The sequence below is a fragment of the Engystomops pustulosus genome, chromosome 9 (genome assembly GCF_040894005.1).
Source record: "Engystomops pustulosus chromosome 9, aEngPut4.maternal, whole genome shotgun sequence".
NCBI classification, from domain to species: domain Eukaryota; kingdom Metazoa; phylum Chordata; class Amphibia; order Anura; family Leptodactylidae; genus Engystomops; species Engystomops pustulosus.
Window position 1 is genome coordinate 4,306,048 of NC_092419.1, and position 15,675 is coordinate 4,321,722.

The following is a 15,675-nucleotide window of genomic DNA, read 5'->3' on the forward strand; positions in this document are numbered from 1 at the left end:
GGGAGTAACATTAAAGGAGTTGGCCGTAAGAAGTCCCCAATGGGCCAAAATATAAACTTTATGGGTCATCTCTCAATACACGACTGATGGAAGGAAGCAACCACACGTCACAAGCAGCAGGTGATGGACCTACGATGCCACCTGACAAGTGACTCGCCAAGGGAAGATGCCTTATCATTTGCCTCTCTTCAACCCCGTTCTAGACTACACCAGTCCTGGTACAGATGACAGCCTGAGATACTGGTGCAAAGCTTCAGGAATCAGACAAGGAATAGTCAAGAGCAAACAGAGGTCGGGGCAGGAGCAAAGTTCTGATCAGGGCAGATTTGTGGTTGGGACTATGGAACTAGTTAGGGTCATCAGGTCAGAAACGTGAAAGAACGAGTGAAAATTAGGAAACCTGGTGCAAAACATCAGGAGTCAGACAAAGAATAGTCAAGAGCAAACAGAGGTCAGGCCAAGAGGAAAGTTCTGATCAGGGCAGATTTGTGGTTGGGACTGTGGAACTAGTTAGGGTCATCAGGTCAGAAACGTGAAAGAACGAGTGAAAATTAGGAAACCTGGTGCAAAACATCAGGAGTCAGACAAAGAATAGTCAAGAGACAACAGAGGTCGGGGCAAGAGGAAAGCTATGGTCAGGGCCGCTTTGTGGTTGGGACGAGCTGGGGTCATCATAGAAGGTCAGCAGGTAAGAAATATGAAGGACTAAGTGAAAAGGAGGAAACGTGGTGCAAAGCGTCAGGACTCAGACAAAGGATAGTCGAGAGCAAGCGGAGGTCAGGAAGGAGGAGCGTTCTGGTGGAGGTCAGGGTCAGAGCAGATTTGTGGTTGGGACAGGGTTATCACAGCAGGTCAGAGACGTGAAGGAACAAGAGAAAAGTATAAAACGTGGTGCAAAGCGTCAGGAGTCAGACAAAGGATAGTCAAGGGCAAACAGAGGTCGGAACAGATTTGTGGTTGGGACCATCCAGGGTCGTCATGGAACTTTGTGAAGGAAGAAATGAAAATTAAGGAAACCTGCTGAAATCTAGATGCCTCAGCAGGTCCCCATCGTGCTAGTGCTTCCTAGGGAGAAGAAGCATCACAGGAGGCGATTGTCCTGAAGATATGAGCGAGGGCAATAGGGGTTACTGTGTTTTGGGTGATAATGCTCTGCGAGAAAGCATGGGGCCCGTGGTGTCTGTGAAATTAGGCTGAGGTTTTGTAACTTTGTATCAGATCCTGCAATATCATGACATAGTGACATGAATCGGCACATTTGCTCCCTGTATAAGCGAGGATAAGGATAGATGTAAGAATCCGCTGATCGTGCGGCTCCGCTGTCATCTCTTATCTCACAACATGGAATACGTTGTAGCGCGCTGCAGCGTGACCCACATCCTGCAGGACCACAGGCGACTCTGCAGGGACTGACATTTGTGGCGGACACCTGAGGTGCAGAAGCAGCGGGGGGGCGGCTGGTGATCAGACGGGCTCAGCTGGTGACGTGTTCCTGCTCCTGTGACATCTCTGGCTTCCCAGAGTCTCCTGCTACTCCGCTGTGACACTCACGTATTAGTGCCCTTAAAGGGACACTACATCAAAAATGACTTATCTGCCCTATGAAATACTTCATCACTCCAACATTTTAACATCACACTCCTCTGTACTGTCTGTGTGTGCAGAACCTCCAGTGCATCCTCCCAAATTCAGTTTTTGTTCTTTATTGACACAATCAGACACTGGGGCTCATTTACTAAGGCCCTTGCGCCAGTTTTCTGCCGGACTTTGCAGGTTCTTTCTAGTGCAAACTGCTCGCACCTGTATTTAAGAAGTGTCACGTGTCGTACCCGACCGCTTTTTGGCGCAGCTGCAATATTCATCACGTGACACACATTTCTGCACTGCAGGGGGCGCTAAGGTGCTCAGTCCCATCATACACCACATTTATCATGCAAAGTCCAACACAAATGTTCCTGCCCCTTGAATTGTACCTGATTTTGAGAAGATTTTGGTTCACCTTCCAGTAACTACAATGGAAGCAGATCCACGTGTGTGCAATGTCCAGTCCAGACCCAAATCACATGGAGAATCTGAGGCTTCACAATGTGACTGAGCTACAGCCTCACTGGTAAGAATAAGGGGGAACCTCCAGCCTCTAAACGTGGGGGCACGGGAGGGGTCAGCCAACCTCCATATACTCCTCTCTCTATACATACTTCTCCATCCCCCTCTGTATACCCTCTATATACTCCTCCATCCCCCTCTCTGTATATCCTCTATATACTTCTCCATCCCCCTCTGTATACCCTCTATATACTTCTCTATCCCCCTCTGTATATCCTCTATAAACTTCTCCATCCCCCTCTCTGTATATCCTCTATATACAGTCATGGCCAAAGGTTTTGAGAATGATACAAATGGTAATTGTTACAAAGTCTCCGGCATCAGGTGTTATAATGATAATCTGCATCTACTCCAGAATTTTATAAAGAGCGATCAGCTTAGCAGCAATTAATTGCAAAGTCAATATTTGCCTAGAAAATGAATTCTTTCCCCCAAAACACATTTCCCCTTCATTGCAGGCGCCTTAGGCGGAGCAGCTGCCATGGTGTCAGTGATGTCTCCAGTAACACAGGTGCGGGGGCTGATGGGGACAGGGCTGGGGGACAATCTGTCAGGAGTAAGTAACAATCCCACCCCTGGACACTTTACAAGGAGGCTGGTGATTGGCATCATTGTTTCTCTTCTGTTACCCATGGTTATCTCTAAAGAAACATGTGGAGTCATCATTGCACTGCACAAAACTGGCCAAACAGGGAAGAGTATCGCAGCGAGAAAGATTGCACCTCAGTCACCGATCTATCGCATCATCAAGGAATCCAAGGAGAGAGGCTCCATTGTTACCAAAAAGGCTCCAGGAGCCCAAGAAGGACCAGCAAGCGCCAGGAGCGTCTCTTACAAGTGTCTCAGCTTGGGGATGGGGCTCCCAGCATCGCAGAGCTCAGGAATGGCAACAGCAGGTGTGAGGCATCTGCACGCACTGTGACACTGCGGAGACTCCTGGAGCAAGGCCTGGTGTCCAGGAGGGCAGCACAGAAGCCGCTTCTCTCCAGAAACCATCAGGGATAGACGGATATCCTGAAGGAGGTGCAGGGAGTGGACGCTGAGGACTGGGGGATAGACGGATATCCTGCAGGAGGTGCAGGGAGTGGACGCTGAGGACTGGGGGACAGACGGATATTCTGCAGGAGGTGCAGGGAGTGGACGCTGAGGACTGGGGGACAGACGGATATTCTGCAGGAGGTGCAGGGAGTGGACGCTGAGGACTGGGGGACAGACGGATATTCTGCAGGAGGTGCAGGGAGTGGGCGCTGAGGACTGGGGGACAGACGGATATTCTGCAGGAGGTGCAGGGAGTGGGCGCTGAGGACTGGGGGACAGACGGATATTCTGCAGGAGGTGCAGGGAGTGGACGCTGAGGACTGGGGGATAGACGGATATTCTGCAGGAGGTGCAGGGAGTGGACGCTGAGGACTGGGGGACAGACGGATATCCTGCAGGAGGTGCAGGGAGTGGACATGCTGTAAGTTAATCTTACAATAAAAATATATTTGCAAGTATTTGGCGAGTTCCGGGATCTCCTCTATAATTTACATTAAGACCGAGGCCGTACCCGGAGCACCGCACACCTACAGAGTGCCGTCCATTTACTGTTTTATTCTCAAAACTTATGGCCGTGACTGTACTCCTCTATATACTCCTGTATCCACCTCTCTGTATATCCTCTATATACTCCTGTATCCACCTCTCTGTATATCCTCTATATACTCCTGTATCCACCTCTCTGTATATCCTCTATATACTCCTCGGTTGTTCCCCATCTCCAGTGTAGATCCTCTCCCTCTCCCGCTGTCTCTCTTTGTGGCTTCCTTTCTGACTGTCTCTCAGTGTCTTCCTCTCTGACTGTCTCTCTTTGTGGCTTCCTCTCGGACTGTCACTCTCTCTGTGGCTTCCTCTCTGACTGTCTCTCTTTGTGGCTTCCACTCTGACTCTCTCTCTGTGGCTTCCTCTTTGACTGTCTCTCTCTGTGTGGCTTCCTCTCTTACCGTCTCTCTCTGGCTTCCTCTCTGACTGTCTCGCTGTGTGGCTTCCTCTCTGTCTGTCTCTCTTTGTGGCTTCCTCTCTGACTGTCTCTCTTTCTGTGGCTTTCTCTCTGTTTGTCTCTTTGTGATGACTGTCTCTCTGTGCCTGCCTCTCTGACTGTCTTAATGTGTCTTTCTCTCGGTTTGTCTCTTTGTGATGACTGTCTCTCTGTGGCTGCCTCTCTGACTGTCTCTCTCTCTCTCTGTGGCTTCCTCTCTGACTGTCTCTCTCTCTGTGGCTTCCTCTCTGACTGTCTCAATGTGTCTTTCTCTCGGTTTGTCTCTTTGTGATGACTGTCTCTCCGTGGCTTCCTCTCTGACTGTCTCTCTCTCTGTTTGTCTCTTTGTGATGACTGTCTCTCTAGGGCTTCCTCTCTGACTGTCTCTCTCTAGGGCTTCCTCTCTGACTGTCTCTCTGTGTGGCTTCCTCTCTGACTGTCTCTCAGTGTCTTCCTCTCTGACTGTCTCTCTCTCTGTTTCTTCCTCTCTGACTGTCTCTCAGTGTCTTCCTCTCTGACTGTCTCTCTGTGGCTTCCTCTCTGACTGTCTCTCTGTGGCTTCCTCTCTGACTGTCTCTCTGTGTGGCTTCCTCTCTGACTGTCTCTCTGTGTGGCTTCCTCTCTGACTGTCTCTCAGGGGGAGGCTGATATAAAGAGACAGGAGGAGGAGGGAGGAGAGAAGGGAGGAGAGAGACAGACAGCTCTGGAGAGAAGGAGGAGGAGGATGAGACAGCCTGGAAGCCGGAGACATCCTGTCTGCTGAGCCATCGCATGGACAAGGCCTGAGAGAGACGGCAGGAGACGGCACCGACCATGAGGCCGAGCCCCGACTACAGCACATAGAGACGGGGAGCAGAGAGCAGCATCCGGAGACTGTCCACACCCAGAGCAGGTACAGGCTGTATACACTGCACCGAGGAGTATACAGCACCTACACACTGTATACAGCACTACACCGAGGAGTATACAGCACTACATCCCCTGTATACAGCACTACACCCCCTGTATACAGCAATACACCGAGGTGTATACAGCACTACATCCCCTGTATACAGCACTACACCCCCTGTATACAGCAATACACCGAGGAGTATACAACACTACATCCCCTGTATACAGCAATACACCCCCTGTATCCATCACTACATCCCCTGTATCCATCACTACATCCCCTGTATCCATCACTACACCCCCTGTATCCATCACTACACCCCCTGTATCCATCACTACACCCCCTGTATCCATCACTACACCCCCTGTATCCATCACTACATCCCCTGTATCCATCACTACACCCCCTGTATCCATCACTACACCCCCTGTATCCATCACTACACCCCCTGTATCCATCACTACACCCCCTGTATCCATCACTATACCCCCTGTATACATCACTATACCCCCTGTATACATCACTACATCCCCTGTATCCATCACTACATCCCCTGTATCCATCACTACACCCCCTGTATCCATCACTACACCCCCTGTATCCATCACTACACCCCCTGTATCCATCACTACACCCCCTGTATCCATCACTATACCCCCTGTATACATCACTATACCCCCTGTATACATCACTACATCCCCTGTATACATCACTACACCCCCTGTATCCATCACTACATCCCCCTGTATCCATCACTACATCCCCCTGTATCCATCACTACATCCCCCTGTATCCATCACTACACCCCCTGTATCCATCACTACATCCCCCTGTATCCATCACTACATCCCCCTGTATCCATCACTACATCCCCTGTATACATCACTACACCCCCTGTATACATCACTACATCCCCTGTATACATCACTACACCCCCTGTATCCATCACTACATCCCCCTGTATCCATCACTACATCCCCCTGTATCCATCACTACATCCCCTGTATACATCACTACACCCCCTGTATACATCACTACATCCCCTGTATCCATCCCTACACCCCCTGTATCCAGCCCCTGTATACATCACTCCAGCCCCTGTATCCATCCCTACACCCCCTGTATCCATCCCTACACCCCCTGTATCCATCACTAGAGCCCCTGTATCCATCACTAGAGCCCCTGTATCCATCACTAGAGCCCCTGTATCCAGCACTAGAGCCCCTGTATCCATCACTAGAGCCCCTGTATCCATCACTAGAGCCCCTGTATCCAGCACTAGAGCCCCTGTATCCAGCACTAGAGCCCCTGTATCCATCACTAGAGCCCCTTGTATACAGCACTAGAGCCCCTGTATCCAGCACTAGAGCCCCTGTATACAGCAATACACCGAGAAGTATACAGCACCTACACACTATATACATCACTCCAGCCCCTGTATACATCACTCCAGCCCCTGTATACATCACTACACTTCCTGTGTTCATCACTCCGGCCCCCTGTATCCATCACTCCAGCCCCCTGTATACTACACCCCCTGTATACTGGTACTGTATGTTATAGTCGGGAGCCCAGGACATGGGGGGTGGTAGGTATAAGCTTCACCTCTGTGGGTGACATGGGGTACATAGGGGGGAGCAGTCAGTTAAACTCTGTTCACACTTGTCAGCAGTTCCTTCCTTCATACGAGCCGCGCCGGCCCCTGACGCCTCCGGATGTAGATTGTATTTCCCAGCCGCCGCGCAACGCGAGACGTTTGCCCTTGTGTTAGAGTTTTCCAGAGGAAGAAAAATATACTTTCCTGATTACTACAACCCCCAACATGATCCGACCACCATATACATAGAGCACTACAACCCCCAACATGATCCGACCACCATACACATAGAGCAGTATAAACCCCATCATGACCCGACCACCATATACATAGAGCACTACAACCCCCAACATGACCCAACCCCGGGCCTGACATAATATATTATATTCTATACGCAGAGCACTACAACCCCCAACATGACCCAACCCTGGGCCTGACATAATATATTATATTCTATACGCAGATCACTACAAGCCCCAAATAACCCGACTACCATATACATAGGGCACTACAACCCCCATCATGATCCGACCACCATATACATAGAGCACTACAACCCCCAACATGATCCGACCACCATAATTATAGAGCACTACAACCCCCAACATGACCCAACCCTGGGCCTGACATAATATATTTTATTCTATACATAAAGCACTACAACCCCCAACATGATCCGACCACCATATATATAGAGCACTACAACCCCCAACATGATCCGACCACCATATACATAGAGCACTACAACCCCCAACATGATCCGACCACCATACACATAGAGCAGTATAAACCCCATCATGACCCGACCACCATATACATAGAGCACTACAACCCCCAACATGACCCAACCCCGGGCCTGACATAATATATTATATTCTATACGCAGAGCACTACAACCCCCAACATGACCCAACCACCATATACATAGAGCACTACAACCCCCAACATGACCCGACCACCATATACATAGAGCACTACAACCCCCAACATGATCCGACCACCATATATATAGAGCACTACAACCCCCGTCATAATCCGACCACCATATACATAGAGCACTACAACCCCCAACATGATCCGACCACCATATATATAGAGCACTACAACCCCCGATATAACCCTAACACTGTAGATGACCATAATACAATCCTATTACTCTCAACATGCCTAGAACACTTCATATGACAAGCTGTCATACTGTATACATAGAGCATTACAACCCCCATCATGACCCGGCCACCATATACATAGAGCACTACAACCCCCAACATAACCCTAACCCTAACATAACCCTAGCATAACCCTTACATAACAAAACACTGAAGATGACCATAATACAATCCTATTACACTGTATACATAGAGCACTACAACCCCCATCATGACCCGACCACCATATACATAGAGCACTACAACCCCCAATGTATCATACACTGTCTTATGTATTTATCGCTGTGGTCATGTGATCTCTTCTCAGCCGCAGTATTGGATGATGCTCATCATGTGACACAGACACGGCTGTGAGCGCTACAGGACACTTCTCTCTCTGCGATAAAAGACAAAGTGAGTATAACCTAGTGGTGCGGGACATGAGGGGCTCATGATAGGCCGCAACATGGGGGGGGACCCCTAGGGCGGCCTGCGGGGGGTGTGGCCTGTGCGGCCCCTCGGGCACAATAGTCGTCTCTGCTGAATGTTACCTAGACATTGTATAGCGCTGTTATACTAGTAGATTATCTGGTCACACTATGGCGGTATAGTGCATTGCATTGCTGTGCGGTTACATGAGGTAGGAAGCTGTGGCACGGGCGGCACTGTATGTCAGCACTATATGTCAGCACTATATGTCAGCACTATATGGCAGCACTGTATGGCAGCACTATATGGCAGCACTATATGGCAGCACTGTATGGCAGCACTATATGGCGGTATAGTGCATTACATCGCTGTGCGGTTACATGAGGTAGGAAGCTGTGGCACGGGCAGCACTATATGGCAGCACTATATGGCGGTATAGTGCATTGCATTGCTGTGCGGTTACATGAGGTAGGAAGCTGTGGCACGGGCAGCACTGTATGGCAGCACTGTATGGCAGCACTATATGGCGGTATATTGCATATTGTTTGCCTTGGTATGTAGACATCGCTGTGCGGTTACATGAGGTAGGAAGCTGTGGTACGGGCAGCACTATATGGCAGCACTATATGGCGGTATATTGCATTGCTGTGCGGTTACATGAGGTAGGAAGCTGTGGTAAGGGCGGCACTATATGGCAGCACTATATGGCGGTATATTGCATTGCTGTGCGGTTACATGAGGTAGGAAGCTGTGGCACGGGCAGCACTGTATGGCAGCACTATATGGCGGTATAGTGCATTACATCGCTGTGCGGTTACATGAGGTAGGAAGCTGTGGCACGGGCAGCACTGTATGGCAGCACTGTATGGCAGCACTATATGGCAGCACTATATGGCGGTATATTGCATTGCTGTGCAGTTACATGAGGTAGGAAGCTGTGGCATGGGCAGCACTATATGACAGCACTATATGGCGGTATAGTGCATTGCATTGCTGTGCGGTTACATGAGGTAGGAAGCTTTGGCACGGGCAGCACTGTATGGCAGCACTGTATGGCAGCACTATATGGCGGTATATTGCATATTGTTTGCCTTTATCATTGTTATGTAGACATCGCTGTGTGGTTAGATGAGGTAGGATGCTGTGGTCCGGGCAGCACTATATGGCGGTATGTGTTATAAGCTGATAACATCCACGGGTCATGCTACCCCGAATCTGACCCCTGACCCTGTAGGGTCTAATCCTGGGGGGACAGAATATTGATAAGGCCTCAGACATCGGTTCTCGTCCTCATCTGGACTTTCCAAGTGTCTCGCCCTCCCGTCTGTCTCCTCTATCAGTCTCTTACTCTCTGCTGTGGTCTCTTTGGTTGCAGATGTTGTGCCGTCTCCCTCTTCTCTTCGCTTTCTGGCTGTCTCCTGTCTACGGATCAGTGAATAACAGCACAACAGGTGAGAGCGGACGGGACCAAGACTCCCAGATAGGAGGAACAAGTCCCGAAAATCTGCCGTACAAAAGGGGGTGATAGAGATATCAGGATATAGAGAGAGGACCAGGGGGGTGATAGAGATGTCAGGATATAGAGAGAGGACCAGGGGGGTGATAGAGATGTCAGGATATAGAGAGAGGACCAGGGGGGTGATAGAGATGTCAGGATATAGAGAGAGGACCAGGGGGGGGATAGAGATGTCAGGATATAGAGAGAGGACCAGGGGGGTGATAGAGATGTCAGGATATAGAGAGAGGACCAGGGGGGGTGATAGAGATGTCAGGATATAGAGAGAGGACCAGGGGGGGTGATAGAGATGTCAGGATATAGAGAGAGGACCAGGGGGGTGATAGAGATGTCAGGATATAGAGAGAGGACCAGGGGGGTGATAGAGATGTCAGGATATAGAGAGAGGACCAGGGGGGTGATAGAGATGTCAGGATATAGAGAGAGGACCAGGGGGGGGATAGAGATGTCAGGATATAGAGAGAGGACCAGGGGGGTGATAGAGATGTCAGGATATAGAGAGAGGACCAGGGGGGGTGATAGAGATGTCAGGATATAGAGAGAGGACCAGGGGGGTGATAGAGATGTCAGGATATAGAGAGAGGACCAGGGGGGGGATAGAGATGTCAGGATATAGAGAGAGGACCAGGGGGGTGATAGAGATGTCAGGATATAGAGAGAGGACCAGGGGGGGTGATAGAGATGTCAGGATATAGAGAGAGGACCAGGGGGGGTGATAGAGATGTCAGGATATAGAGAGAGGACCAGGGGGGTGATAGAGATGTCAGGATATAGAGAGAGGACCAGGGGGGTGATAGAGATGTCAGGATATAGAGAGAGGACCAGGGGGGTGATAGAGATGTCAGGATATAGAGAGAGGACCAGGGGGGGATAGAGATGTCAGGATATAGAGAGAGGACCAGGGGGGTGATAGAGATGTCAGGATATAGAGAGAGGACCAGGGGGGGTGATAGAGATGTCAGGATATAGAGAGAGGACCAGGGGGGTGATAGAGATGTCAGGATATAGAGAGAGGACCAGGGGGGTGATAGAGATGTCAGGATATAGAGAGAGGACCAGGGGGGTGATAGAGATGTCAGGATATAGAGAGAGGACCAGGGGGGTGATAGAGATGTCAGGATATAGAGAGAGGACCAGGGGGGGGATAGAGATGTCAGGATATAGAGAGAGGACCAGGGGGGTGATAGAGATGTCAGGATATAGAGAGAGGACCAGGGGGGTGATAGAGATGTCAGGGTATAGAGAGAGGACCAGGGGGGTGATAGAGATGTCAGGGTATAGAGAGAGGACCAGGGGGGTGATAGAGATGTCAGGGTATAGAGAGAGGACCAGGGGGGTGATAGAGATGTCAGGGTATAGAGAGAGGACCAGGGGGGTGATAGAGATGTCAGGATATAGAGAGAGGACCAGGGGGGGTGATAGAGATGTCAGGATATAGAGAGAGGACCAGGGGGGTGATAGAGATGTCAGGATATAGAGAGAGGACCAGGGGGGGGATAGAGATGTCAGGATATAGAGAGAGGACCAGGGGGGTGATAGAGATGTCAGGATATAGAGAGAGGACCAGGGGGGGTGATAGAGATGTCAGGATATAGAGAGAGGACCAGGGGGGGTGATAGAGATGTCAGGATATAGAGAGAGGACCAGGGGGGTGATAGAGATGTCAGGATATAGAGAGAGGACCAGGGGGGTGATAGAGATGTCAGGATATAGAGAGAGGACCAGGGGGGTGATAGAGATGTCAGGATATAGAGAGAGGACCAGGGGGCGTGATAGAGATGTCAGGATAGAGAGAGGGGACCAGGGGGGGTGATAGAGATGTCAGGATATAGAGAGAGGACCAGGGGGTGATAGAGATGTCAGGATATAGAGAGAGGACCAGGGGGGTGATAGAGATGTCAGGGTATAGAGAGAGGACCAGGGGGGTGATAGAGATGTCAGGGTATAGAGAGAGGACCAGGGGGGTGATAGAGATGTCAGGATATAGAGAGAGGACCAGGGGGTGATAGAGATGTCAGGGTATAGAGAGAGGACCAGGGGGGTGATAGAGATGTCAGGATATAGAGAGAGGACCAGGGGGTGATAGAGATGTCAGGGTATAGAGAGAGGACCAGGGGGGTGATAGAGATGTCAGGGTATAGAGAGAGGACCAGGGGGGTGATAGAGATGTCAGGGTATAGAGAGAGGACCAGGGGGGTGATAGAGATGTCAGGATATAGAGAGAGGACCAGGGGGGTGATAGAGATGTCAGGATATAGAGAGAGGACCAGGGGGGTGATAGAGATGTCAGGGTATAGAGAGAGGACCAGGGGGGTGATAGAGATGTCAGGGTATAGAGAGAGGACCAGGGGGGTGATAGAGATGTCAGGATATAGAGAGAGGACCAGGGGGATGATAGAGATGTCAGGATATAGAGAGAGGACCAGGGGGGTGATAGAGATGTCAGGATATAGAGAGAGGACCAGGGGGGTGATAGAGATGTCAGGATATAGAGAGAGGACCAGGGGGGTGATAGAGATGTCAGGATATAGAGAGAGGACCAGGGGGATGATAGAGATGTCAGGATATAGAGAGAGGACCAGGGGGGTGATAGAGATGTCAGGATATAGAGAGAGGACCAGGGGGGTGATAGAGATGTCAGGATATACAGAGAGGACCAGGGGGATGATAGAGATGTCCGGTGGTACAGAAGCTTCTCCTTGGTTTCACCCGTTTCCCTCTCCCGTTTTCCGCAGGCTGCCGTATCATCCACCCCCCTCGGGATGGGGGGATCCGTTATCGGGGTCTGACCCTCTCGCAGGTAAAGGCCGTGGAATATCTCCCTGTGGATTATGAGATTGAGTTTGTTTGCCGCGGGGAGCGCGAGATCTCGGGGCCAAAAGTGCGAAAGTGTCAACGGGACGGAACATGGACAGACATGGACAAGCCGAGCCGATGCGGTAAGTACCTGCCCTGACCACCTACCTGGGACCTGCCCTGCCTGAGGAGACCCCACCCACTGCACTACTATAGAGGGGAGAGGGTGCTCCCCCTGCTGGAGGATGAGGGGGTGACACAGGAGCTTACAGTCTATGAGGATGAGGGGTGACACAGGAGCTTACAGTCTATGAGGATGAGGGGGGGACACAAGAGCTTACAGTCTATGAGGATGAGGGGGTGACACAAGAGCTTACAGTCTATGAGGATGAGGGGGTGACACAAGAGCTTACAGTCTATGAGGATGAGGGGTGACACAAGAGCTTACAGTCTATGAGGATGAGAGGAGGACACAAGAGCTTACAGTCTATGAGGATGAGAGGAGGACACAAGAGCTTACAGTCTATGAGGATGAGGGAGGACACAAGAGCTTACAGTCTATGAGGATGATGGGGTGACACAAGAGCTTACAGTCTATGAGGATGAGGGGGGACACAAGAGCTTACAGTCTATGAGGATGAGGGGGTGACACAAGAGCTTACAGTCTATGAGGATGAGGGGGAGACACAAGAGCTTACAGTCTATGAGGATGAGGAGGTGACACAAGAGCTTACAGTCTATGAGGATGAGGGGTGACACAAGAGCTTACAGTCTATGAGGATGAGGGTGACACAAGAGCTTACAGTCTATGAGGATGAGGGGGGTGACACAAGAGCTTACAGTCTATGAGGATGAGGGGTGACACAAGAGCTTACAGTCTATGAGGATGAGGGGGTGACACAAGAGCTTATAGTCCGAGGATGAGGGGAGGACACAAGAGCTTACAGTCTATGAGGATGAGGGGAGACACAAGAGCTTACAGTCTATGAGGATGAGGGGGTGACACAAGAGCTTACAGTCTATGAGGATGAGGGGGTTGACACAAGAGCTTACAGTCTATGAGGATGAGGGGAGACACCAGAGCTTACAGTCTATGAGGGGGGGACACAAGAGCTTACAGTCTATGAAGATGAGGGAGGACACAAGAGCTTACAGTCTATGAGGATGAGGGGCGACACAAGAGCTTACAGTCTATGAGGATGGGGGGGGGACACAAGAGCTTACAGTCTATGAGGATGAGGGGGGACACAAGAGCTTACAGTCTATGAGGATGAGAGGGAGGACACAAGAGCTTACAGTCTATGAGGATGAGGGGGGACACAAGAGCTTACAGTCTATGAGGATGAGGGGAGGACACAAGAGCTTACAGTCTATGAGGATGAGGGGGACACAAGAGCTTACAGTCTATGAGGATGAGGGGTGACACAAGAGCTTACAGTCTATGAGGATGAGGGGGACACAAGAGCTTACAGTCTATGAGGATGAGGGGGGACACAAGAGCTTACAGTCTATGAGGATGAGAGGAGGACACAAGAGCTTACATTCTATGAGGATGAGGGGGGACACAAGAGCTTACAGTCTATGAGGATGAGAGGAGGACACAAGAGCTTACAGTCTATGAGGATGAGGGGGTGACACAAGAGCTTACAGTCTATGAGGATGAGGGGGGACACAAGAGCTTACAGTCTATGAGGATGAGGGGGGGGGACACAAGAGCTTACAGTCTATGAGGATGAGAGGAGGACACAAGAGCTTACAGTCTATGAGGATGAGGGGGGGCACAAGAGCTTACAGTCTATGAGGATGAGGGGGGACACAAGAGCTTACAGTCTATGAGGATGAGGGGGGGCACAAGAGCTTACAGTCTATGAGGATGAGAGGAGGACACAAGAGCTTACAGTCTATGAGGATGAGGGGGGGGACACAAGAGCTTACAGTCTATGAGGATGAGGGGGGGGACACAAGAGCTTACAGTCTATGAGGATGAGGGGGGGACACAAGAGCTTACAGTCTATGAGGATGAGGGGGGGACACAAGAGCTTACAGTCTATGAGGATGAGGGGGTGACACAAGAGCTTACAGTCTATGAGGTTGAGGGGGGACACAAGAGCTTACAGTTTATGAGGATGAGGGGGGGACACAAGAGCTTACAGTCTATGAGGTTGAGGGGGGACACAAGAGCTTACAGTCTATGAGGATGAGGGGGGACACAAGAGCTTACAGTCTATGAGGATGAGGGGGGGCACAAGAGCTTACCGTCTATGAGGATGAGGGGGTGACACAAGAGCTTACAGTCTATGAGGATGAGGGGGGGCACAAGAGCTTACAGTCTATGAGGATGAGGGGGGGCACAAGAGCTTACAGTCTATGAGGATGAGGGGAGACACAAGAGCTTACAGCCTATGATGAGGATACTTGGTGCCTCCTAATATTATTGGGGGTTGTTGTAATGTTTCCTGATGTGGTGGGGTCCGTGTTGTTACCGGGTCTCTTCTCTCCGCAGTCCCCACCTGCCCTCGGATGCACCTGAAGCTGGAGAACGGAGATGTAGAACATAACGTGTTGGGTCGTGTTCCCATAGAGGGGACAAGTGTCCGGTTCAGATGTGACCCCGGATTCTTACTGGTGGGATCCAGCCACAGCATGTGCACAAAGTCTGGGAAGTGGGACCACCCCAAACCTACCTGCCAAGGTGAGGCCCGAAGAGGAAGGGTGGGGAGAGGATATGCAGGTTCTATATTGTCCGCGCTGTTAAAGGGAGAATAAGTCCTAAAACTTTTTGCTCTGTTATAAATGAGGTCTGGGCTTGAGGGCGCGACACCAAAGTGACTCTTGTCATGCTCCGCCCCTCACTCCCTATTTTAGTGAATGACATAACTGCCCTTTGTGCCTGTGAGTGGCCCCCGAATTTGTAGAGGCCCCGCAGTCACCAGTTACATCGCTCTGGGGATTCCTAGTGTTTTGCTGCCCTCTATTGCTGGGAGATGTGTATGTCCGGGGCCGGGAAAACTGCAACTCTCATCATCTCCCGACAGGCTCAGGGTAATGGATCGTGTATCACTGTCCCTGGAACGTTACAAGATCCATCATCTGAACCCTATAGGCTGCCGTCACATGTGGCGTTTTGACCAATCCATGTTGTTTTTAAGCAGTCCGTCAAAAAAGCATGCGTTT

General features: G+C 50.6%; 1 protein-coding gene and 1 long non-coding RNA gene across 2 annotated transcripts in view; both read left to right on the plus strand.

Moving 5' to 3' along the window:
* The first annotated feature begins 2,095 nt into the window (after nt 1-2,095).
* LOC140077144 (uncharacterized) lies at nt 2,096-8,177 on the plus strand. The gene is made up of 3 exons (XR_011849717.1): nt 2,096-2,110; nt 4,761-5,015; nt 8,089-8,177. It is a non-coding gene; the product is annotated as an uncharacterized lncRNA (long non-coding RNA).
* A 1,386-nt stretch (nt 8,178-9,563) lies between these two features.
* Nucleotides 9,564-15,675, plus strand: part of GABBR1 (gamma-aminobutyric acid type B receptor subunit 1) — an 81,474-nt gene continuing 75,362 nt past the window's right edge. The window contains exons 1-3 of the mRNA XM_072124803.1: nt 9,564-9,640; nt 12,441-12,644; nt 15,005-15,193. Of these exons, the coding sequence (XP_071980904.1) occupies nt 9,565-9,640; nt 12,441-12,644; nt 15,005-15,193 (469 nt within the window). The 5' untranslated portion in view covers nt 9,564. The remainder of the gene's footprint in view (nt 9,641-12,440; nt 12,645-15,004; nt 15,194-15,675) is intronic.